This window comes from Hydractinia symbiolongicarpus, chromosome 4, assembly GCF_029227915.1.
Source record: "Hydractinia symbiolongicarpus strain clone_291-10 chromosome 4, HSymV2.1, whole genome shotgun sequence".
Lineage (NCBI taxonomy): Eukaryota > Metazoa > Cnidaria > Hydrozoa > Anthoathecata > Hydractiniidae > Hydractinia > Hydractinia symbiolongicarpus.
The window spans coordinates 25,601,867-25,627,770 of NC_079878.1; the positions used below are offsets into that span (position 1 = coordinate 25,601,867).

General features: G+C 31.9%; 2 protein-coding genes across 4 annotated transcripts; both read left to right on the plus strand.

Moving 5' to 3' along the window:
- Nucleotides 1-8,481: 8,481 nt before the first annotated feature.
- On the plus strand, nucleotides 8,482-10,254 carry LOC130640689 (gremlin-2-like). The gene has a single exon (XM_057447206.1). The coding sequence runs from the start codon at nucleotides 9,411-9,413 to the stop codon at nucleotides 9,819-9,821; it is 411 nt and encodes a 136-aa protein (XP_057303189.1). The 5' UTR covers nucleotides 8,482-9,410; the 3' UTR covers nucleotides 9,822-10,254.
- A 3,178-nt stretch (nucleotides 10,255-13,432) lies between these two features.
- On the plus strand, nucleotides 13,433-23,801 carry LOC130642038 (cerberus-like). Of its 3 annotated transcripts, XM_057449106.1 has the most exons (4): nucleotides 13,437-13,574; nucleotides 15,320-15,395; nucleotides 16,077-16,222; nucleotides 23,060-23,800. In XM_057449106.1, exons 3-4 carry the CDS (start codon nucleotides 16,150-16,152, stop codon nucleotides 23,431-23,433), a joined length of 447 nt encoding a protein of 148 aa, XP_057305089.1. In that variant the 5' UTR covers nucleotides 13,437-13,574; nucleotides 15,320-15,395; nucleotides 16,077-16,149; the 3' UTR covers nucleotides 23,434-23,800. The 3 variants fall into 3 exon arrangements, 2 of the variants coding, with proteins under 2 accessions (XP_057305089.1, XP_057305090.1); XR_008982533.1 differs by lacking the exon at nucleotides 16,077-16,222 and having other exon boundaries at nucleotides 13,433-13,574; nucleotides 23,060-23,801; XM_057449107.1 differs by lacking the exon at nucleotides 13,437-13,574 and having other exon boundaries at nucleotides 14,867-15,395.
- The last annotated feature ends 2,103 nt before the right edge of the window (nucleotides 23,802-25,904 follow it).

A 25,904-nucleotide genomic window follows, 5' to 3' on the forward strand; every position in this document is an offset into this window, starting at 1 on the left:
GAAATGTAACTGCACTGTTTCCGCTTCCTGATTCAGAAAAAAGCAAGAATAATTTCTGTTTGCTTTCTTTGTTGACGTTAGATTAGTCTATTTATAGGCTGTCGGTCAGAGCCAAGTTTATAGAAATTAAAGAACTTGGTTTAACTCGGCTGTCATTTTTTACAGGACATTTCACAATGTGTCGACGTGAGCCACAAGTTAGAGCTGCAGGGCCAGGGTGTGCAAAATGCACACTTTTTTCCACGGTCTCTCTGTCGCTGGAGCCTATATTTGTCGAGTTCCTAAAGTACCGGCTAAGTTAACCTTTATTTGTTTCCAGGTTAGATTGTCGAAACAGATTTAAAAGATTAAGTAGGCACTGCAAAGGTCAAGAGAAAATATATTAAAGACGATAGAGAAAATTGCAAGCATGTTAATACCACTTTTGCAAGAAATGAAAACGAATCTTAAAGAGCTTGTAGTGAGGGTGGGCGTTGATAGAATCTGTCAGGGCAGGGTTGGCGTATACCATCCTGCAAAGGTTCGTATGTTGGAATTTTACAAGGCTTACTCAAGTACGACGATCATAGAGAATTTGAGTATGTGTATGTCCTTTTTGCTTTGTTGTTTGTTTACATTATGCCGCCATTTTGAACCGTTTAATTTGACATCAGATTACGTGAGTATTAGCATCATTTAGTTGAGTGATACATGTTGTATCAACATGCTCAGACCAGCACCGCTATACATTATCGAATGTCCTCTTTAATTAACATCAATATAATTTTGCCTTGTGTAAATATACCTTTATAAAGCTAAAAGCTGGACTAATTCATCTTGATCTTCTATTTCTATTACAATCTATTTCTCCAATAAGCATAAGGTAGACATACTGTAACCCTAATTTTGTTTTTGTTATAAGCATATCTCAGGCTGATTTATAATTTTCACTTCCTTATTATAAAGGAAAAGTAAGTTCAAAGAAAATAGCAAAAGCATTATCTGCGTATTAGTCAATATGCATGCGGATGTTGTGCAAAGTTTCGAAAACTTGATAGTGTGGAGGATTCGAAGCAGGATATTCAGACTTATGATATTCAAGTCTTCAAAATCCTGTATACTGCTCGTGCAAATCCTATTAATGTTGGTCAGGCATAACTTGAATCATGCAGAAAGAAAATGGATACAGGAGGTTCGAAGGACGTAGAGGAGAAAAAGATGGGGAATTGTGTGTCGAAAATAAACCTATCGTAAAAGGTTTGATAAAGTTACGAAAGACTACAAGGCTACATACCACCTTCCCAATGTCCAAAGGCTTACATATATGAGTGTTACGGGTACTACTATTAATAGAAACATGATTTTTACCCCCAAAATAGGGTTATATCGAGTAGTGCTTATCATCAAATACGTATGTTACACAGGACTCGTATTTTCTCTATGTAATAAGTTCCTCGAAAGTCGTCAGGACTCTGTGGGATATGGTTAAGTAGAGAATAAAGTTTGTGAATTCAATGGTACTAGAGCTGCAGCTGTGATCACTACAGGAGCGTTCGCGTGAAAGGCAGTAAACACCAGAGGCGCAAGCTCGGATCCACTAAAACGTCCGTTAAGCTCGGTACCTCAGTGTAAACCGACAGGTTTAGACATCTTTAAGATGACGTGAACTTTTATATATAAATGAGCAATTCAAAGAAATATGAAAAGAAGGTCTTAGACAATCTTTCGGAGGTCGCGAAACTAATTAGCTATAACATACTTTAGCATTAGAATCAATCCGCGAGCAGGAGATTGCGTTAACACGCGAAGGAGTGCGACCAAAAGATGAGGCGTACACAAAGAGATATAGATACTAGAAATGCTTGAATTGTGAACCTAATTCTGCTCTGAAGAATTCCAAGAAAACCGTAATGGATAAACTGCGAAAAATTGCAACACATGCACCAAAAGATCGGGTGCTCCATGGTCCATATAAACGAGCTGTCGTTTTCTTGAAACAATGTCTTATTTATTAGATTATCTGGTCACAGTAGTAAGCGTAAAAAACAAGACAAGGGTGCAGACTGCTCAAACGCAATGGGAAAGGAAAAATTAACTAAACTAGGCTGGTATGCAGAAGAGAGGAAAAAACAACATCAAGCAGGTAAAGATGCTGATGAAGTTAACCCTATTCGGTCCGGGGTTTTTCGAACATACTATGACCGGGGGGGGCGGATTCCGCCCCCCCTCCATAACTTTTCATAGGGTTGTTCAAATTTAATCAAACTTGGCACACTTATAGTACGTCATAAAAGGAACAAAATGGCGCCAAAAAAAATTTGCTTGCGTCGGCACATTTTCTGTGACGTCATCAAAAGCTTGAAAATTGTTAAAAATGTCACTATCTGCTTAAAACATAATTACTTTTGTTCTAGAGCGAATTTTTACATTCTGTTTGAAGTTTCTGAAAGCTAAATAAAAGTTATTTAACATATTTTCCGGTTTTTACATGGATCGGATAAAAAATTGCCAAAAATTGCCCGAAAATCCGTTTTTTTCCGATTTTCGGGTAAAATCCGACAAAATCGGGAAATCGGATTAGTCACGTGTTCAAATTATTCAAAATGATTCTTCTTGATAAAACTAAGTTGTGTTGCAAGTTTCAAGTTCTAAGGATAATCCTAACAGGAGTTATTATATTTTCCCCATTATAAGGATTTCATAGAGATTTTTAGGGGTAGTTTCGAGTAATGGCCAATATCAAAGCCTCTGAAAGGTATGGGACCTTAAAAATTAGCATGCAGGTGTCTAATAGATAAATGTTGAAACTCAGTAAGTATCATAGCCATATAACAAAGCAATCAGGAGTTATTAAAAAAAAACCGTCAGGGGGGGCGGAATCCGCCCCCCCCCGGACCGAATAGGGTTAAAGAAAGTATACGACAGTATTACATTACAATCATTGTCAAAACTATCTGGCTATTACCATCTATCAGAAGAACAAAAAATGACTAGCTCACGTTTTGGCTGTCATTGCGTATGTGACCTATAAATACACGTAAACACAAAGAACACATCGTCAAGTGATAAAACATGACAAAACCACAATTCCTTCATTGATAACACATTGACAGTATAAAACATATCGCTGCTAAAGTTCAGAGACTTTTTGGCTGAAATTGCAGACTGCGCTACAAGCTCGAGTTTGTCCAGCCATGGAATTTCTGTCTAGAGCCTTGTTTTATTTGCCGTCAAGATCGAAAAATTGTCGCACTCCCATACGCAAGACTGTTATTAAACCCAATCCGTAAAACGATCTGCCTCTTTTCTACTACTTGTTGTTTAGAAGCAATATAGGCCTAATTATGTCAGTAAAACTGTATTTGGCTGGATGTACTAAGATTTAAGTACATCTTTAGGTAAAAACCACAGTCCCCTGGTTCCGGTAAAACACAATTTGTGTTTTACCAGAACGAGTCGCTGCAGTGCTTGTACCCCAGCCTTCCGTTTATAACCTACTTCTTTGCAGACACCACTGTCCACAAGACACTCGCCTTTTTCTTTCACTTGCATGGAACAAACTTTTTTCTCATCAACCAATTATCAACCAACGAGCGCTGCTTTGGGAGGGACGTTTTCGTCACACTTCTGGAGTCTAACCTTGAGTTCGTGTGGAGTAAACGAAATTTGGTAGTAAACGTAGGACCGAAAAATCTTGTTAATAAGCGAAAAAGATCTCGCCATGTGTTAAGCAAAGAGACCAAACGTTGTCGTGGTGCAATGCACCGCAAAATACACCTTGTGTTCAGTTGTCGACCCATATAGATCTTAAGCTACTAATAACAAGTGCCTAGCCTCCGCGGTTGTACTTGTATCTCACCTTTGGGTTATATAAATAAATGTTTATCGTTCTTTGTATAAAAAAGGATGAGGATACGAATTCATTAAGCATCAACATAAACAATTGGTTTTTTCTTGTATATTTGTTTATTTTTTTGCTTAATTTGTATGTATCGTGACTTCAACGGGATTGAGAAGAGTGCATAATTTTACCAGAAATTCCCGAAACGTTTGGTAATGTGATCAATTTTGAACTCAGGTCACTACATAGTAAGGGCGTCTTTGTTAACATGTAGAATTGTAAAGTTTTGCTTCATTGGATAATTAGCCATCTCTCTAAGACAAACAAAAATTAATAAGACAGAGATAAAGAGTAAATAAACATTTTTGTTTCTGGCTGGATTTAGCTGTCTCTGTTTACATTATGAAAAATATGTAAACAAACTTCAAGCAAACCTGGTGGTGAGTAAATAATGGCATGTGTTGTTTAAAATAACTGCAAGAAATGGGTATAATAAAATCAAAAAAGATTATTGAAATATAAGCTGTCACCCTCGTTTCCGTAGTTTCACTTTTCAGTTGATAAAGAAATTGTTACCGAGAGCTACACACAGCTAATGCTAAACCAGGGATAAAAATGTATTGTCGTGAAGCCGTAACATAAATCAGAAGTACACGCCCATTATTTGATTCTTTATTCTGGAAATACAACACATAAGAATGTTACTGGTGATTTTTGTGCAGTGGATGTCAACAATCACTCACACAAACATATTATAATAATTGACTGGGATAAGTCAATTATGTAGATACATCGTTCTCTTTCTTTTTGTATATTTTTAAAAATAAATAAAAAACTTTAATATAAACCTCATGCTTACAAAAAAATGTATTTCAGCTGGAAGAATGTGGTATGCATTCTTCCAACTGAAATACATATTCTTGATGTGTGCAATTAGGGTATTAATCCAGTCCAGCTACAACAATATAGACATACATTTCGATACATTGTGCGCTCCATGACTGGAGCTTTCGAAAGATGGAAGTAATTTTTACATTTTTTTGCATTTAGTTTATCTAGAACTTTTTTTTATTACCATTTTGTTCCAATGGGATATATTCAGTCGCACAAGTGGTACTCTCCTCGTAAAATCATCTTAACTATCATTTCATGTTTCAATTTTGTAAATACTTACAAGTGAGAGATTATTCCCTAGAACTTAAAACTCGTAACTGTATTTTGTCAAAAGGAATCGTTCTCTGAGATGCGTAAACTAAATTAACCCAATTTCCAGATTTTAGACGAAAATCAGGCAAAAATTGACATTTTGGGCTTTTTTGACATTTTTTCTTGGGAGTTATGTAAAAGCCAGAAAATATCTGAAATAATGTTAATTTGGGTGTCAAAAACTTAAAATGCTAAAGTTTGTTCTAGAACTAAAGTATTTGAATACTCGTATTTTTGAAAAATTTTGACCTTTCGATGACGTGACAAAAAAGTGCTGACACAAGCAAAATTTATTGCTGCCATTTTTGTTCTTTTCATTAATTATAAGTTTCACTCAATTTGAAGAACTACAACACTCGTCATAGTTTACAAATAAAAATTTTGGCATTGACAGTGAGTGACTTATCTAAAAATTTAAAGCAAGCTTCAGTTAAAGATTAATTTGCTGGACGTTTTGAAGTGTAAGAATGTTAATTTTTAACATAGAAAAGTCATTGAAGCCTATTCTTTCGTTTTTCTCACTTTTCCCTTAATATTTTGTAGTCATAGTTGATCAGTATCTCCAAATATCGTTTAATTGGAACATTAAATAAGACGAATCCGTTTTTCTGTTCCCTAACCGGTCACTTATTGAGCGCACACTGTACATTAAATTATAGTTAATAGAAAAAACTATGATTAAGTAAGATGTAAAGTCATGTTTTTGTGTATGGCTAGTTTTGTATGTTCTATTTCAGAAATATATTTTCGACTTAATTACAAAACTTTATATCTTTTGAAAAATTGACTTTCTTTCTTCTCTCCCAAACAAGATATTAAAGAGTTACTTTAACATTTCGACACTTTACGATTATGATTTTCTTTTTTTTTAGGAATTTTTTGAGACCAAGATGTCAGGATAAGAATAAGTTAATCTAGACAGGTCATCTTTTATATGCGTTTATTACTTTTTCTTATTACTTTCATTGTATAAGCACGTTTGACCCCACCTTAAATACTGTTGTGGGTGTTATTGGACAGTTTCCAAGGTAAAAAAGGTTGAGTTAAAAAATATCGTCTTATATAATAATATCCGTGACTGTAAAAAAATGTTTTGTTCCAGAGTTAGCATAACATTATTAATAAAGTCATTTATGATCTGGATGAGTGATAAGCGATAATAATCAAATCTGGCTGAAAAGCGCTTGATTATTGAGCAGCTCAGAACACTCAAAGATCATTGACAAGTTTGAATGTTGAATTAAATATACTAACTTTAAATGTGTACAAAAAGAAGCAAGGGCGAACCTTGTGAAAATAACATAAGATCAACAGAAAAATAAATTAATATTATTTGTCATTTCGCTACACATCAAAAATGTCGCATCAAAGGAAACATGTTAAAGATAAACGTTTGTCTTATTCTTTTTACTGATGCTTACTCAGATGTGTTTAGTTGTCACGCTCTCTCTCATTTGCAACATTCAAATTAATATTTCAATACGAACAGAATTTGCAAGAATTAAAAAATGTTCTATTATTTTGTTTTGCATTTTTTTAAACAGAGTATTAACTTCGGATGCGTACATTAGCTCTTGTTTTTCGATTTTAACTTTTTTAAAATCCAGACAATAATGCCTATTCTAACTGCTTATGTCAGCTATTGTGAACAATGGGTCAATGGGGGTCAGCATATCCCAGTGAAGACCTTAAAAGGCTATTAATAGGCATTGTTGTCTGTGTTAGTTTCATCGTACGTGTTACTCTTATTGGGATTTCATTGTCTTGTTTCCAAAGAAATAGACTTTGAAGAATTAACCAACAACAGATGACGTGGATTTGAAATGTCTTTTTAGGTTAATCAACCCCTGGTACCCAAAAGTAAGGTCAGATCAATATTCTTTCTAATGTATTAACAATTAACTTACTGAAGACGTCCGTTATAAGACTTTAATAGTTAACCTCTATATTGCTTGAACTATAACCTTAGCTTTAATGAAGTATAGTGACCTATCCACTTTTTTTTCATCCCATTCAGCAATTTTTAAGGCTTGTAGAAACGTTTGAAGATTTGCTGACGTCATTATATTTTTCTGTCTTTCCACGATGACTCACGAACACAGAAGTTAAAAGTGTATGAATAATAATGTTTAAAGAAGTGTTTGTTAACTGGTGCTCCGTAGAAGAGTTATATACTACCATTGCTGGGAAATTCACACACATTATAAATTATTATCGCGTGTAAATAAAAAATTATCCTGGACTATAATGACAGTCTAGTGCCAAGTTTTAACAAAGACTAGATCAACATGGCTAAATTTGCTACAAACAACTATGTGATGAATGTATGAGGATATGCATAACGTCCAAAATGGTAATATGACGGAAAATCAGATGTTTTTGACCCATATTTCTTTCCTTTTCAGTTTCCAAGATTACAGATTGACAATTACAATTTGATAACTTGTTCTACAAAAAATATAAAGTCGTAAAATATCCCTTGTATGCTAAATGTTATAATGTTATTGCAAACGAGACTTAATCCAAAATATTTATGCCTGAAATTCTATTCCAAGAAGTAAAGATAGTATTGAATGTCAAGACATGAATACAATTTGTAAACAAAATATTGAAACAAAGTTGTCGCGTACATAAACATACAGTTACTTCGATCATTGATAAGCAGCTTGTTTAATAGTTTAACGAGAAAAATAGTATTAATGAAACTCTGTCATGGTTGGACATGTTAGACTTTCTCAAAACACAGAATTAACAAAAAAGCTGTTTACTCAATCTCAATTTATTACAAAGTACTGCACAGTATCTTTTGGTATTAAACACCGCTTTCAACTAACTCGTAAATAAGAATGTGTTTTTGGAGAAGTGCTTTTGTTGTCAAAAGGGTTCATATACGGTAACCCTTCTTACTATACGTATTGTAAACGAATGCGGATAAAGTCTTCAAATATATTTTTATTTGTATATTTATTTAACAAAAAAAACTTTCATCACAATCGTAGAAACAACATTTGGCGTGAAGAGTACTTAAATATGCTTCCTTATTTAATCCGCCCAACAATTCATTTAAAGTGTTTAGCAAAAACATAAAAACAATTCTTACATCGCAGAGAAACATTATATATTGGTAGATTGATCCATAATGCGTTTTATGAAGTACAAGAATCTTTCCCAATTTGAAATAGCCCTCGAACTTACTTTCCAATTTTTTAGCTTTTACTTTTCTTGTTGAAGTTGTTTTTAGTAGTTTCTTCTCACTTGATTATGAGGCCACGATTTTAGTATATAGCTGTTCAACAGTTCCTAACCGCCTAGATCCCTTGTTTGTTATATAATAGTACTAAATTGTGATGAAAGCTTTTGTGTACGCACCATCAGAATGTTCTTCAGATGTCAAATTAGAAAGAAAGAAGTTACAATACTCATTTTGTTAATAACAATGTGTCTATCACTTGGTGTGTCCACTTCTTTCTTGTTCGCCTTTTAAAAAGCTTTCTATAAGGTATTTGACCAGACTTCCAGCGGTAAAACTAAAAGTTGTCCACTAATCTGAGATGTTCGCTATTTGGAGTGTCTGCTAAGTAGAGAGAGAATACCGGTAAGGATAATATTTTCTTCTTTTTCTTTCCGCATACATATCCGTAAATTATTGTCATTTTATATTTATTCCAACAACAAATACCAACTCAAACGTGTCATTCAAACGTGTGGATGCGTTGTTTTTTATTTAATTGAAATCCAAAAATCATGTGGCAAGTATTAAAAAACATTTGATTTGCTTCTACAGGTTTTCTCATGGTTGTAAACCAAGAAAAAAATAAAAGCGGGTGCTTGTTGGATTAGATTTTCAACATTCCCTAAGAAACCTTACGCCTGAGATGTATGGCGCCTGTTAGAAATAGCTTAAGAATTTTTAGGTCCTGCCTACTGTAGTCTTTTCTGTAAGATATTTCAAATAATCAAATGCCTATCGTTGCATGATAAAATGTTTAAACATATAAATAAGTATAATAAAATTTACTCCTAAATAAAACCCTGTGGTGGTATTGACGTCATTTGTTTGTCAACAAACAACAAATTATAAAACTATTTTAGCAGCGGATGTTAGAATGTATTGATATTCATAAACACTTATTACCACTGAAGTGTTATTTCAACAAAACGGTCATATATTCAATTCAATACTTTTTGCAGCAGAAGTTATCTGACAATGTCAACAATGACCTCACCTCCCAATATCATACTCTTATATATGCATAACATTTACTGATTGATGACCATTTGAAAAATAGCTGACTCAATCTTCACTCCTTCTGACTGACATGTTGTCACGTTATAAATAGAAGATTATACAAACAGTTTATTTACTACAATTTAAGTTGCGACAATGTATTGTGAACAGTATATAGTGTTTCTTACAGTATTTCTTGTTCATAAATCATATTCATCTAATTTTTTTTCTGCAATGAGTGTTACTGAAAGAAAACTAAAGGTAATCAATGCTTCGTTGGCAAACAATGATGAATTGTGTCTTGGTGTTAGATTTAAACAACTAATTGTCCACAAAAAATGTATACCAGCTGTTATAAGTAACAAAATGTGTATTGGATCTTGCAGATCTGTCAGCATTCCTAGTACAAAAGGGAAAATAATCCGAAAATTCAGATCTTGTATGGAAGATGAATCTGTTATAGTAGAGGTTAAGTTAGAATGTCCGTCACGAAAACGAAGATTTAAGAAGAAGAAAGTGAAACTTGTTAAAAGGTGCAAATGTCGAAAAGTTGACATTATTATGTAGATTACCAACAATACGAAACACTAATTAGAAATACAGCTTTACAAGGACGATTGTTATGTGACAAAATCATTCATAAAAGTATGAGAGGAGTTAATTATGGATAAATACTAAAAAGATTTTTGACTACTGTTGTTAACTTATATGTTAAATGATGTTACTTGTGTCCAGAATGTGTTAAAAGTTGTTTGTTGTTGTTGGTATTCACAACATAGTGTAAATAAAATAAATTGTATGTTTTTAGTAAATTATTTTGCAAATTGTAATATTTTCTTATATATATATATACATGTGTGTGTATTTATCTATAAAAATGTATATAGATACGTTTTATTCATTAATAAAATGCATTATAGTGTATCATTTTTAAGTTCATTGATTAACGTTAAAAATGCCTTTGTATTTTTCCAAAAGCCGCGACTAAACGTGCTTGTTTCAATCGTTAGAAAATGTTAGTCTTAGATGACAAATTTTTATTCTCCTGTTCATTATACTGGTAGAACGGGTTTAATAAAGTTTAATTAGATAGTAAAAAAATAATAAGAGCTACTTAAACTTCATTAGTGCTCCTTTTTTTCCATAAATTAAAATATGCTTCCTGTTCGTTTTAACGAAGAAAATCATGTCGAAAATAATGATTTACGTTGAAAACGTTTCACAACTTCAAGTCATTAGAGTCATGAAAATAATGACAAGCAAATTTTTTCTTTACGTGCTGCACAACATTTTTTCATACAGCTTATTGACAGCAAAATATTTGGATTATATTTAGAAGAATTACTTTCCCACTAAAGTATACCGATCAGAAATTTTGTAATCCCTATTTTTATTTTTACATCAATGTAATAAAACGCAAACAAATCTCTTAAAATATAAATTGAGTAATCCTATTTTTGTATTTTGAACAAAAAAATTATGAAAAAAAAAGAGTTATTAAAATGGGGGCCAGGATGGAATCTTCCAACAACAAAACAATTGATCAACTGAAACTGAATTAAATAAGAATAAAATGAACTTTCTTATTCACTTTGTTCAACGAAAACAGATCATCACTGTTACAAACCTGTACCAGCCTTTCATAATTCAGGTTTTGAGCTAGAACAAACAAGCAAAAAATTAATAGAATTAAAGCTCGGATTTTTTGAAAGCAACTCAGGACTGCAGGGTTGATAATCTTGAAGACCTAGTAAAGGAAGTCGACCTCTTTACCAGCGTAACAAGTAGGATAGTCAACCTCAAAGACAAGACAAACTGTCAAGTCTGCTTTTTACATGGTCTTATTCGGTTTTAAACGAAGTTATAGTTGATGCTCAAAAAACTACTTTTTTTGCCCGCCTAATTTGCCCTGTGCAGAGAAAAAATGTGTCGAAATTAGACATTGCACGGCTGGTTCTTTATGCGCCTTTAAAATGTTCTATTGTGAAGCTTTTGTATCGGCTATGTAGCTAGCTAACGGTTTGCAGAGTATTGAGAGTGACTCTATTTTTAGGGTTTAAATGACTCTAACGTCGATATTTGTTGCGTCCTCCTTAACGAAAATTTAACTGAACCTAAATATGAGAAGCTGCCTTCCTTAGAAAAAGAGTGTGCCGCCTTACCAAAACGAGCTGTTGTATTACTCTCTCTTATTGCAGCTGTTTGTTTTGATGTTTGGTTTGATGTTTTATAAATATTGACATCGCTGCTTAGCAAGAAGTCACTAAACTCCAATGTTGTGCCCACCGACCAACTTACTTAGATTTTGGGTCACTTTGGACCCGACCAGAGAATATAAATTTGGGTAACAAAGGGTTTTTCTTTCTTCTTATAATAATAAGTTACTTCTTGTAAGCCAATTAGAATTTTCATTGCAATTATTTACGTAATGCACGATTTTTTTATAAGCAACCTAGATTTTTACCCAGATCTCAAGTTGCTAAATTTTTAGTCACTATTTACAGCTAAAGTTGCTTAATGGTTGCTTAATACACCAATTTCATTCAACTTATTTTAGTAATTTCCTTCTCAATAAAGTATCCCATCTGATATCACCGGGCCAGATAAGCAACGCCAATTTCAACGTTCGAAATTCGCGGGATTTTTATATGTTGGATGAAAAGTACCACCAAACCAATCCAACATAAAAATTCACGCAACTGAGATAGGCAATTCCTTTGATCTTGCCGAAAATGTTGGATGAAATATTTGACGGGGATCAAACTTCATCCAACATCGTCCAACACGATTTTTTCCTCTGATACTCAAACCAGTCCAACATTTCATCTAACATCACAAAAATTGCATGTTGAATGAAATGTTGGACTAGTTTGTCCCCGTCTTTAGGCGATTAGTGTCACTGTCTGTGAGCTAAAATGGTAGCTTAGCTGCGCATAGTGAAGTCTATCCAACAGCCACATTTTTTTATTACCTTTTCAAACTCAGATGTTTTTGTATATCTTTTTAAACTTCAACCTCCCTCTTATCACGGTCTTTGCCGCTTCAAACGAAACCACATTTTCCAGCTATCCGGCGTCCGATAATGTCCATGTCCCATGTTGTGTTGTTTACCCCATCCGCGTTCTTTCCGAGGTTCATGCTTATATTTTCATAAATTGTCGTGGAATTGTGTTATTGCAAGACATTTTTAAAACACGCAAAAAGTTTTTTTGTATAACTTAAACTTTCACTTTTCTCTGTCTTCACTTTGAATTTCTGTTTTATGTTAAAACCATTTTGAAAGTTTAAAGATGCTTTACAAAAGTCTACATTTTTTAAAGTTCATTTCTTTGGAAATATACTTCTTGGTATTTTGATAACCTTTGCAGCAAAGTGCTGTGAAAAGCTTTTTTTACTTTTTTCAAATTTTAAACACGATCTCAGATGATCAACAAGCTAAACGTTAGGTCAGATAAGAAGATATTATTTAAAATTGCTTCAATGATATTTAGTTTAATTTTATTTATCAATTATTATTTCCAGCATGCATGTATCAACATTTCCTTTTGGAAACATTGTGATTAAATGGCGCTCTTAATATAGAGTTCTTGCATTGGATGACATTTTAAATAAACGTTTATGAAGGTTATTAACGATGTTTTAACTGAATAATAAGTATTTAATCTACCAAGCTGCGCAATGTGTTGGAATATCATTTTAAGAAAATCAATTCTGGCTGACCAACTAAGATTTTTGTACTTAAATAGATCAAAATCATTAAAATGTTTTTCTCTCCTTTATGTTATTCTGCAGTCTTAGGAAAGACAAGAAAGGGAAAAAGGAATATCCTTTAGCCCCTTTTTCTGTTAATCCTATTAAAAGCACATAGATCTCTTTATTTAATGACAGATCTTCATATCTTTATAAGTAAATTAAGAAACTTTCTTACAGATATGGCGTCACTTTTGATCACAAACTTTGATATCTATCACTAGCCGGAAGCGATAAATAAAAAATGAAGGCATTCTTGTAAACAATGGTGACGTCATAATCTCTAAAATCAAAACGAATGCTCTATTAACAACTTTTAAAGTTAAAATTTATTTTAAGAACAAAAAAGTTTCCTGAATCAAAATTTAAAACGTCTTAACAGAAGACACATAATATTACTGTAGAGTAAAAGAACATTTGAAAACTGATTAAAACTCACAAATATTGAAGCATATGCAGTCAAATCTTAATTGTAAATTACTATGTAACGAAAATTGTTATTCTATTTTAGATTATTCAGACACTGAGGGTATACACATTTCTTGGTTGAAACCAGAACTCAATAAACAGGTTAGGCATTGCATCATCAATTTATTAATATCGTTTTTGTTACTTTAATGTTGATTTAGCATGTATAAAATCATTTAATAGAAATTAAAAAATTGTACTTTTGGGAAATATTTAAATAACTTTTGGGAAAAAAATTGTGTATAAAGAGTGTATGTATCTCACTCTTGTATAATATTCTGAAGATGACTTTGGTAATGTCGAAACATGTTAATGAAAATAAAACGTGTCGTAATTTTTATGAAAATTCTTTGCAATTTTGTGTTGCTACGAATTTTTGGAAATACAATAAATAAGTGTTTTGCATATGACAATGTATGATACTGGAAGGTGAGCTCATTGATGACAATATCGGTTAACTCCTAATGCAAAAAAACACTCAGTTTCCTTTTTACCATTTTCCTTATGGAAAGTGAGACATCAAATTTATCAATAATTTGTTAAAATTTATTCATTACACCAGCGAAGGGATTTTATTTAAGTTTAAATTGCAATTGTATACAAATTCTGTGAAACAAAGGCTGTTTTTCAGTTATTTCTTAAACACGATCAAGAAGGTCAAAGGGCTGCAAAATCGCTATTTTGCCTAGTGGAATTCTCTAGCACGCTTGTACAACGAAGTAATCTGTTTACATTAAAACAACTTCAAAATGAGCGACTCTTATATATAAACAACCAATGTAACAACTTGTAGCAGCGAAATTCGAAATTATATTTTTGCTCATGATTGTAGGTCGAAATACCATAACTGGTGCTTAAAATTTAACTAGTTCATGTCCCTACTTTTCATAAATTATATAATGTTCTTATTGGATCATGTGCGTATATTTAACCTTTTAATTTGTGACGTCAGTACAATTAAGGAAACCTTGTATTTATTGATACTCCTGCTATCTGGAATAAAAAAGAACGCGTTAAAAATGATTTAAGCTTGAAGCATTTCTTAATTTTAAGTCATTAAGAATTCGTAAAATAAAAATAAAAATGAAGTCGTTTGTAACTGTTTTTAATTATTTTGGCTGCTCTCGCCGCCAAAAGTGAGTAGTTTATAATCTCTTAGTAGTGTAAGGATTGTTTACATTTCATTGTCTTACTGAACTATGTAAACAGATACATCAACTGTTAAAACGTTTAGGCCACCTACTGTTCGTACTTCCTGTTTGAGTCATTAGCAAACCAGTAATATCGAATATGTGGTTTGTGCAATACAATAATTTATTTATCATTTCATGTGTTTGTTCTCATTAATTCTAATTGCAAACCGTAAATGTTATTTCATTTATTTGTCCGTAGCTGTCTCCTGAAGAAAAATTTCAATATTCAAATATTTTCATTTTGTCCATAAATTGTGGTTTATAAAAACCATTTACCTAGATTTTGGTAAAAAAAGACATTGTTGGGGAAATAACTTTATTTGCCATTCCCTCGTGTCTTGCATGCTTGTTTCAAAATATAATTCTTCTAAATCTCAAGGATGCTAATGATGAAAAACAAAACAAAAAAACAAACAAAAAAAACAATCGTAACGGAGTTGGATAAAAAACAAACAAACAAACAAACAAACAAAGTTTTTACGACGTTTCGGTTCATACACCGATTTTTAAGTTTAGTAAATTTTTTACAATTCGTTTTTAAAATTTATGTAAATTAGTTATTCAGTTAAATAAATGCAATAGCGCTGATGTGATATTTTTGTTCAGCACGGGACTCTCTCTCCATAGTATGAATTAACTCTCCTTTATTTCAAGAGAGAAACAATCACAAAAAGATGCTGCGTGATCACATATCTGTGGATGCTTCTTGATTGCTGATTGGCTTGATTAAGTAGGTATCTTACATGTCAGGGGAGTCACATCCATGTGTTCACTTGCTTAAACTTTGAGGTGGGGTAAAGTTTCTTTAATATAGGTGGCTATGCAGCCACTGTACTTTAATTTGTAAACTACATCGGATAAAGTTCTTTTGGAAAAAAATCCTTATATCTGAAAAAGTTCGACAAGCAAGTGGTATTTACCTCTACCTTTCTCTGAAACATAGATATAGAAAAAAGGCGTATTTTCTATGAGGAGCAGTATTAACACAAGAGTTTATTTGGTCAAAATACATGTAAGTTTCAATGTGTTTTTATAAAATAACAACTAACAGAGAAAATGTAACATGGAGAGCTGAACTGTATAGTACAATTCAAAACAAAACAAATTCTGTAAATTCTTTGAACTATAACTTGAAAAATTTCTTCAAAAAAAAAAAAAAACAATTTTTGAATAATATACGTTTAAATTAAATACTGTTCTAATAAATTAAAAATTATTAAAAAAAGATAATACCGAATAAAGTAAGTTTTTTTTAGTAGAATTCATTTTCGTTAATTGATGCATTCCTGAATTCTCACAACATACCACGTTGCATTTACTTGAATTATTTCTATAAACAGTCCTAATTCCATCCCAAAAACTTTACGTTTCTACATTTGCATGTTTCAACAATCTTAATTCTCTTTTTCAGAACCTTCTTTCTTCGTAAAGGACAATGTAATCGAACCTTTACTTTAATACTCCGATCCTCCGTGCAAGACCTCATGTCTTCGTATAGGTTTGGTGTGCTGCCAGATTTACAATATCCAGTACACAGTCTGTTTCGAATGACCACTGGTATGCACTTGTTCCGTATAATTACTTGATTAAATTCTATACCCTGACATAACTCTGTACTTTTAACCATGGTAGAATTTCTTGCTTTTAACTTTTCTGCGTTTATATCAATGAACATTTTCGAAGAACAATAAATATCGATAAAAAATGTTATTAACATAACACGCCACACAACCTTTAAGTGAAACATAATGGACAAGGCTGACATAAATTGTCACTGAGGATTTTATACTTGATCTAAGTGAGTACGCATAATTACTACAATTAGTCGAGCTGAAACAAAGTCATCATTTAATGCATTTCCTGTTTTGTGTAACCTGTAAGATAAAACTTGTGAAAGAGCACATTGAAATCGATGGCAAAACAATATTATTCTTAATTAATGAAAGTTTGTAAAATGTGCATATCAAGCATAAATCACACAATCCTATTCCTGGATAAATAAATAAATAAATGAAGTAATACAATCATTTCTTAAATATAGCTGACGTCATACTAAAAGGTTCATCAACACACATTCTCTGCTAGCACCATCTGAAGTTTAATTTATTGAAAACAGGGATTCTTCGTCAATCAAAATTTAAACGTCGTAATAAAGAATCATTAATGTTACTGCAGAATGATTATTGTTTCTATCTAATTATATCTTAATATATCCGCTTTGCCAATTTAGTATTGTAGAGGAAATATTTAATCAACTTCTGTCATAAATTAAGCAATTTAACACATACTTTTTCTAGGGAATTCTTACAAAACAAAAGTAGTTCATTTTCTGTCTTAACTTCCTGCCTATAAAACCTAATACATGTCCTATAAATATGACATGTTGTTGAACAAAGTATGCTGAAAATAATTTGACAAGGAATGATTGTATACAAGCCATGTTACGACATGTTAAAGCATTTCAAAAACATCACCATAACTGTGAATGTGCAGAAGGTCATTAAAGTCAATTTAGGTATTGCTGACGATCAACTCACCTAATTTTTCCAGTACGCATCATTAGACATTTTACTGATAGTGCTACCATTTTGAAAGTTATGAATTCACAGATTCCTTACCGTAAACATTGGTAAGGAATTTTCATTGTTAAATAGGATCATTGTTGAATCAGAATCGGACAAGTATTGTTACTTTAGCTATAGGGTGTGGGAGTTCCTTTGAGAATAGTGACTTATAGCTGGTCTAATTGATTTCTTAGAGCTGCGCTTTAAAGCCAAGCTAGCTGTCTACCTGCTTCATATCAAAAACCCTTTAATTAATTTAAGAAGAAAAGGTAGCTATGGGCTAAAAAAAATATTTTTAGTTACTTATAAATAAGATCCAAAAAAATGAAAATGATTTTTTTCGAACATTCTCTTCAAATTAAAAATCTTGGTATTTTTGTTCTCTGCCTCTATAAGGGGAGCTATTTTTTGCTGTATGATATTAGTTGTGCTCTAATACAAGAAGCACATATCCAGAAGCACATGTTAAAAACCGAAGTTTGGAACAAAAACCTGTATGGCTTTTTTAAAAGTAAATAATCGATTTCTAGTTTCATTTAGTCTTCTATTTGCTTATTTTAAATAGAGTGGTGCATATCGACATATCATTTGGTCTAAGTTCATATACCAATCTGTACTATACATCCGTTGTATATACATCTGCTAGCCAGATGATATCTTTGAGTAGTGATGGGCTAGCATTCAAGGATTTCTTTAACAAATATATTACATATATTTGTTATTTAAAACTGCGAATTCACACTTAGTTTTCTAACAAATTCGTGCTTACAGTGAGAGCTCAATCCAAAAGTGTGTGAAACCTTTTTTTATATCAAAAATGCAACAATAATTCCTCTCGTTTCTCTCGTTTCTCTGTATAATACCATGACTAATAAAGCGTGCATAATAATCTTATTAAACACAATAATTATACTACATACTACTGGATACAAGCCAAAATTAATAAGCAAAAAAAATTTAGCAGGGAAATTAATTGCATAAGACTGATTTAGTTTCACAGGGGAAGACGTGAGGAAAGAAAAATTGGAGGACCTCATTTAGTCCAGGATGACGTCATTAGATTGTTCTGAACCTCCCAAACGACTAAAACAGTGGAACATGAACTCTACTATAAGAAAAACAGTTACAAACATTTTAGAAATGCAAAATTACTTGATGAAAGCATAAAAGCCTAAGGTATGATTTTAAAACTGGTAATAAGTAGAGTTGAAGAAAAAAACCTTTGTCCGATTATTATTACAATTAGGAATTTAGAAATACTACATACGTTTTTAAATCCTAATCGCTCTTACAAAAATATTGTTTTTCCTTTTTTCCTTAAAAATATCAGAAGGGAAAAAATTGTAAATACGAAAAGTACTTGGGTTACGTGTATCAAATTTAATTTAACACATACGATCGATGTTTGATATCTCGAATACCCGTTATCTCAAACTTTTGTTATCTCGAACTCTTTTTCCTGTCCCCTCAGTCATTGCAATCTCTTTTAGGAAAAATTAAGTTCTATATCTTGAAGTTCGTTATCTTGAACATTCGCGTTGTCAAACTATTTCTCCAGTCCCTTCAGCTCATTTAATATTTTATCACGAAGTCACAAATATATCGATAGTTTAAAATCATATCACACGGCTTCAAGTAAACTACGATAAAACATGTCATACCTTATCAGTTTGAACAACCGTGGTAAAAAACGTCTTTTGAAAAATATTAAACACGCTACATCCATTTCATCATCAAAAAATGTTGATAATTTTAATTGTGCACACATAAACACTCATCAGCATAATGAGCAACAAGCAAAATGGCGTCGATTTTTCCTGATAGACTCTTCCTTTGACTTCTTTAAAAAGAATAAACTTCGGTTATAAAAACGTTTAAAAATTTTTATATATAGATATTCAAATGTTTTTATTTTTCTTTTTACATGTAGCTATTTAAAAAATTGATACAAATCGAACGTTTTCTTTATTTATCAAAACCTGTTTTTTACAACTTTGTCATAAGTAAATCTTTAAAGAATAATCATTGTTTCTACAATCCCAAACAAAATACTGTCAGTTAATAAATACAATAGAAACTGTTTTGTCTCTCTATACTAAGAAATCTTTAATCTCGGCAGTGTAACGATCTCGTAAGCTCGGTCTATACTTTTTACCTCAGGAAATATCTCTCAGTATAGATAGACAAAAAAGTTTATATTGTATTAATATTGCATATATATGCGTATGTATGCTTGATCTACTTCTACTGACCATATTTTAAAAATATTAGCAAGTGATCTAGCTAGCTAACCGTCAAATCCAAACTATTAAACTTCTCTGGCAGCCTATTAGTACTATAAACACTTTCAAGATTTTATAAGTAACCAGGGAAAAAATTTCTTTGCAAAAGTATCCTCGTTAAATAATATCAAAGTATAGTCCTCAGTATCATCACCAACTTTGTGCTTAACTAATCTCTTGTGTAACTAGCTAGCTTTCTCACCAGTCCTCTTGTAGAAAGGCAAACTTATCGCAAAATTCGCAATTAATTACCTTACTCTTATCATTCCATGTAATATTCACATCAATTTAATCGAAATTCGTTGAAATTTACCAGCATATCAGTTACGAAGATTGTGATAAATTCAGGAATTATGCATGTTAACCGGTAATTATGTATAATAAAAGTGTCCCTAAACCTTACTCTTATACATAATACCTGGCTGGGAATATGCATATATTCCAATTGATTATATTTCCGGTAGCATATACATCAAGGCATTTTAAAAAAACAAAATTACCCTGTGCTAAAGCTGTTTTTAAAATTACTGTGTACCTTATTACCGACTAGCCACTTCAAATAAGGATACATTGTCGTATTGGCCATACTGACTCAATGATCGGTTCGATCGGTTCAGACTATTCTCTTTCTTGTGATTATGTAACTCCAAAAGATTTTCACTACTTTCTTCAAAATAAAAATACTTTCTAAACAGTGATTTATTACTACACTATAATTGCAGTATTCAAGCACAACGATCATACAGATATAAAATGGTAGTTACTGACACCACTTCACTTCAATAACTTAGACGTTGTTAATTTGTTGATTTAGGTAAAAACCATCTGTTTACAATGCAAACACGCATTTCCTCTGTTCTGTTCCGTTTCTAACTTATTCCTAAATTTTGATATGTAATGTTTATTAAACGCCTCTGCAAAAAATCTTTAACAAACCACAAAACACCGGTTACAGAACTGTTCTGTACGTTATGTCATAAAAATCAACATATCCCGAACAACAATGTGACAACTACATCGAAAAAAATATAATAAACAATTAGTAACTATTTTTCTGAAGTTTTAGTAACATCAACTTATAAACACATGCTTAGGAAACAGAAATGTCATGGCAGTTATCATCACTATAAAATTTTTAAAGTCAATTTCCATTAACTTTTTCAGTTAACTGTTAAGCAACAATTGTACAAAATTCCCTGAATGAAATAAAAAACAAACGTTGTACAGCAAAGAAACACAAGAGCTCGAAAATAAATTCTATCTCTACAACATTGATTGTGCAACATTTGCTTATTTACTGTTTCCAAACCTTACTTTAAAAACGACGCATGGAATAGTCACACGGGAAATAGAAGACTTTTGACTACGACAAGCGTGGCAATAAAACCGATCTTCCTTTGATCAAATCAAGTTAAACTTTGCACACGTACGAAACACGTTACTAACCTTTTAATACCCAAACGCAAAAGGCGAGAAAGGTATATTGTTCATTTCCTGATTAGATGGATTCTTTTTATCGGTTGCAACACTTGCTAAGAGGTATTTTTAGTACAACGAAATACAAGAATGATTTTTACCCAAGATTTATTTAGTTGATGTCGTGTCATGTAAAGCGCATAGAAACAAAGTCCATAAGCGTGAATTTAATTCAAGTCATAATTAGACATGGATTGAAAAAAGCATGACAAATAAATGATGTTAGGAGTAATCACCCGTTGATCAAGTTGTTTTTGTGACAACTTCAATTGATGCTACTAACAATACTGCATGACTTCTTGGGTGTCCTTATTCAAAGTCAAACGTTTGTACTGGCGTCATCGCAGCTTTTTTAGATAACTACTTTCTATGTTCTTGAAAAATTGTGATTAAAAACTAACATGATTAAACGTGCAGATATTTTTTCACATGAAATGGAAGTGTCTTTTAGATTTAGATTTGTAGTGCATCGTGTGAAAAAAACTTTCATGACGCAAAAATATAAATCCTACAATTTCTTTCACTAATGTTATTGTAATCTTGAGTACAACTGTTGATGTCAAGTATATGTCAGAGGGTAAACTTGACTTGACGCAAAACTAAATAATAGGAGTGCAAACCCTTCTGAAAAAATCACATTTTTAAAGTAACTTTTAACCTTCTATATCAGTTACATCATGATTTATAAACAGCTATATTTTTCAGATCCATTTTTAAATATGATATGATTTTTCGAAACTGAGTGTTATAATAAAGCACATATTATAGTTAGAACAGTTGTCGATACGTCTTAAATCCAAACTCACAAATTTGTAAGGAAATTGTTCAATGACTCTATCTGAAATATCCATAAAGAATGTTGATGCTTATTCATGGATAATTTTTAAGAAAATTTAATTCGTTATGAAAAGATAATTTCTTTTTATAAACCAAGTCTGTAAATGAAACCCGACACAACAGTTTTAACTCCACCTGTAGTAGCTCGTGGTCATACAACACAAAAAGTTGCCCCTCTTTTTTCACTATAATAAACTGGTAATCTTCAATGTTAGACATTATTGATGACATTCGAGACATTGCGATAAAAATCACCCACACCAATTTCAGGGACACATAATGGAGGACGGAGGACAAAAATTAGTGTTGCGTATTGACGTGTAGCTATGACACTTGACAATGAATTAATTTTCGCACGTTTTCGTCATAATTTTTAGCATTTGGATTTGTCATCCATGTTGTTGCTTTCTTTCGCCATACTTAACAGACAACAATAGCCTCAGTCCGAAGACGTTCAATACTTATTAGCCTGATAAAACTTTGCATTCATCCAAAATGCTGTTTTGTTTATGTGTTTTTTATTTCACAGGAAGTTAGACAAACAGAACAGTCAATCTTCCTACGTGTATTTTAATAGAAATTAATTGGTAATTAGCAAAGGCAGATATGTGACTTCTCCAATAATAAAGTTAATGTTCTCCAGTAAAGCAATATACATTACCCATCAGACAATGTTTTTATTTTAAGACTGTTTCCATCCAATGAAATTGTATTTATTTATCGCCCTAATTCATTTTATGACCAACTTACTCTAGACATACAATTTTCTACTTACTTCGTGTCTATTCATTTTGTCGTGGCGATAAGATACAAGCAAGACCGCCTACCTTAATTAAATCCTACACCAAGTAATAAGTATTAATCCTTACTAGCTTTTGCTCAATATACTTCCTTCCTTGTCTTTTGAAAACAAAAGATTTTTAGGCAATGATAACTTAAAGCATAGAGAAACCAATTGTAGTGTTGAAACAGCGTGTCTAAAGTATTCTGCGGTTTCTTTCTGGTTTTAAAGATCGTGTGTGACAATATAACTTTGTAACCTCGGCTACCATACAAAACAGTTTTAAGAAGTTGACAAAAAGGCCTACTCAACTCCACCCTCTCAATGAAAGTAATTAAAGATGAGTATTAGCCTTATAAATAAGGTGACCTGTCTGGATTACTTTATTCTTGTATTGTCATTTCGTTTGGTAATATGTTTCACCACGTAGTGCTGTTGGGTGTCTTATTCTTAGCAACATATTGTGTGAATTCGTGTTATGCTTCAAAGACAATAATGGATATCAACGAAAAGAAATTAGAGAAAAAAAATGCATCGTTAATCAACAGTAGAGAGTTGTGTCTTGGAGTTCGATTTAACCAAGCAGTCCTCCACCACGATTGCATACCTGCTGTTATTCGAAACAAACTCTGTGTTGGTTTTTGCAAATCTATAAGTATACCGAATATGAAGGGAGACGTGGATAGGAAATGTAGATATTGTATGGAAGATAAAACTGTTATAACAGATGTAAAGTTAAAATGTATCTCAAGAAAAAGAAAATTTAAGATAAAGAAAATCAAGATTGTAAAAACGTGCAAGTGTCAAGATATCAAAATGACAATTTGATAGTTGTTCACCTTTATTTATTTACAAATGAATAATAAAAATAATGTTATGTGAAAATCTTGTTAAACGTCGATGTACTTTAAAAATTTCAAGTGTTAAATTATGAGCTTCAGGAACAGACTGCTAATAGTTTTATTATTTTGTGTAATACTTAAGGATTATATTAGTTTTGGTCATCTACACTCTAATAGATCATTTACACTTATATAGGTTTTTTCTTATAAATCTTTGTACAATCCTGGTTAAACCATGCTAAGATAAGACTGTAAACTTTATTTTGTCTCAACAAGGAATAATATAGGCTTATTGTAGATTCACGCTTTTTTAATTTGTAAAAATTAATTTGTTACTTTTTTTACAACCAAGTAAAGTTATCATAGTAGTTTCTGACGTCATCATGTCTCTTTTTTTGTATTTTTAACTTTTCGTACACCTGTTCGTGGATCACTTTGTAATGTGGTTTGAAAGTGCGATTTGCAGATTTCTTCGCCATCTGCATTAGTTGCATTAAAAAAGGGGAGTTATTTTAACCAAAAGCCTGTCATGTTTTTTAAATGCGAACTTCCGTTCAGCCTTATAAGAAAACTTACGTCTTGCGGCGCTGCTAAATGAGCGGATTGGAATGCTGCGATATATTTTCTACTTAATTAACGGAAAAATAATATATATATAACATATATGGATTTCGCTTTAGGGAGTATTTTGATTTTACTCTCTAGATTGGTGGAAAATACCTTCCAGACGTCAACGATCTCACGGTTCAATGGTTAAAATCACGAGAATGTTTCGATATTTTTGTAATTTAGAAAATTTGCATTGTTTAATTGGCATCAAAATTTAGATAAAAATTTCTATCAGAAACCAAAAGATAGAAGGAGATACATATTTACATTATACAACAAAAATATAAGAAATGATAAGAACAATAGAAGTTTTAAGAGTGCTGGCACTTTTTAGAAAATTTACATCACATTGGGACTTGCTACCAGCCCCCTTAAAACGTTCAGTGGTTTTTATAATAATGATTTTTGGGAAGGATCCAAGTATTCCTGAACGACTTTCTCTCTTTATATTAAATTCGTTTGTTACTTCACATAAATCCTTATTATCAGTGTATGATTTGTGAATATGTGATACCATCAGACTGTTCATCCGTGTATCCGTGTATCTGTCTCTCTTTCTCTCCGCCCCCCCGGCGGTTAAGGCACTGTAATATAAATCACATGAATTATTCTTTTCACGAAAAATATATATACTATTTAAAGCAATTTTTGAAAGCTATAAAACTTTAAATGAATTGTAAAAATCTCAGAAAGACTCTCCCAGTAATACGAAAGATGTATTAATTAATTCGATAATTTTGATTATTTCAAACGCCCATCCTGTGAGCTGTAAAAATGAGGCGTGATAGATTGATTTGTAAATCAGGAACACTTTGATGTTCACACAGTGTAAAGAGGCTGCGAAACGATTTAAGTAAGATCTCCATCATTGATTTACTCACTCTTTCATTCTCAATAACACTACAAGAATAGATTATGCGCACTTTACAACTACAAAAAACTATTTTTTTTCTTTCTACTTTTTGCTATTTATTATTCTATTATTATTCTTTTTGGCGATTAAATAACTTACAACTTGCAAAAATTTATTACATATCAGTAAAATCGAAAGTTTGTTATGGCGAGGAAACAAAAACAACCCGAGGTGGTGTATTTGATATAAATACTATATTACTAGCCTTGAGAAAGTTATTGATACCTTTAAAAGGTTTTAAATTTATTATTGTTGCGTGACTATTTTAAAGTGCAATAATCTTGTATGTTAATATGCAAAATTTGGAATAATATAGCCAGCTAGCAAAGTTAAAAAGGTGTCAAGTTTATTTTATCAGAAAGCTTGTATTAATATCAAGGTAAGTGCTTGTATAGAATAAACTATAGATATCAACTACACATAGGAACGTTTCTGCTATTGTCAGTTATATTTAAACTTCCAATGCGATATTTAAGATGAATTAAGATGTTGTGATCATAAAAAATCGATATACTGTTTTGTAGTCCCATAAAATCAGTACTTATTTAGAATGGGATTGAAACACACCCTTAGTAAAGATAATATGTCTGTTTTTCAGAAGGAACAGTTATGGTACGCCATTCTTTGTTTGGGCCATACACCATTGCAAATTATATTTAAGGTATGTCAAAATATTTATAAATCTAACATTCTAAAAGACATTCTAAAAAAGAAAACAACTCCTTTAAATACACTTAGTTTTACTACGCTAAATCTCAAAATGGGTAAAAAAACCCTCTGTTTCAGCGATCATGAAATGTATAGTCAATAAACACGACAGTTTTACTGAATGAATTTGTAGTCCCGAAAGAGTCAAACTCCAGTTGAGTCGCATTAACAATTATAATTACGATAAGTTGCAATTTAGAGAATGTCAACCAGTTCATATTATCCAT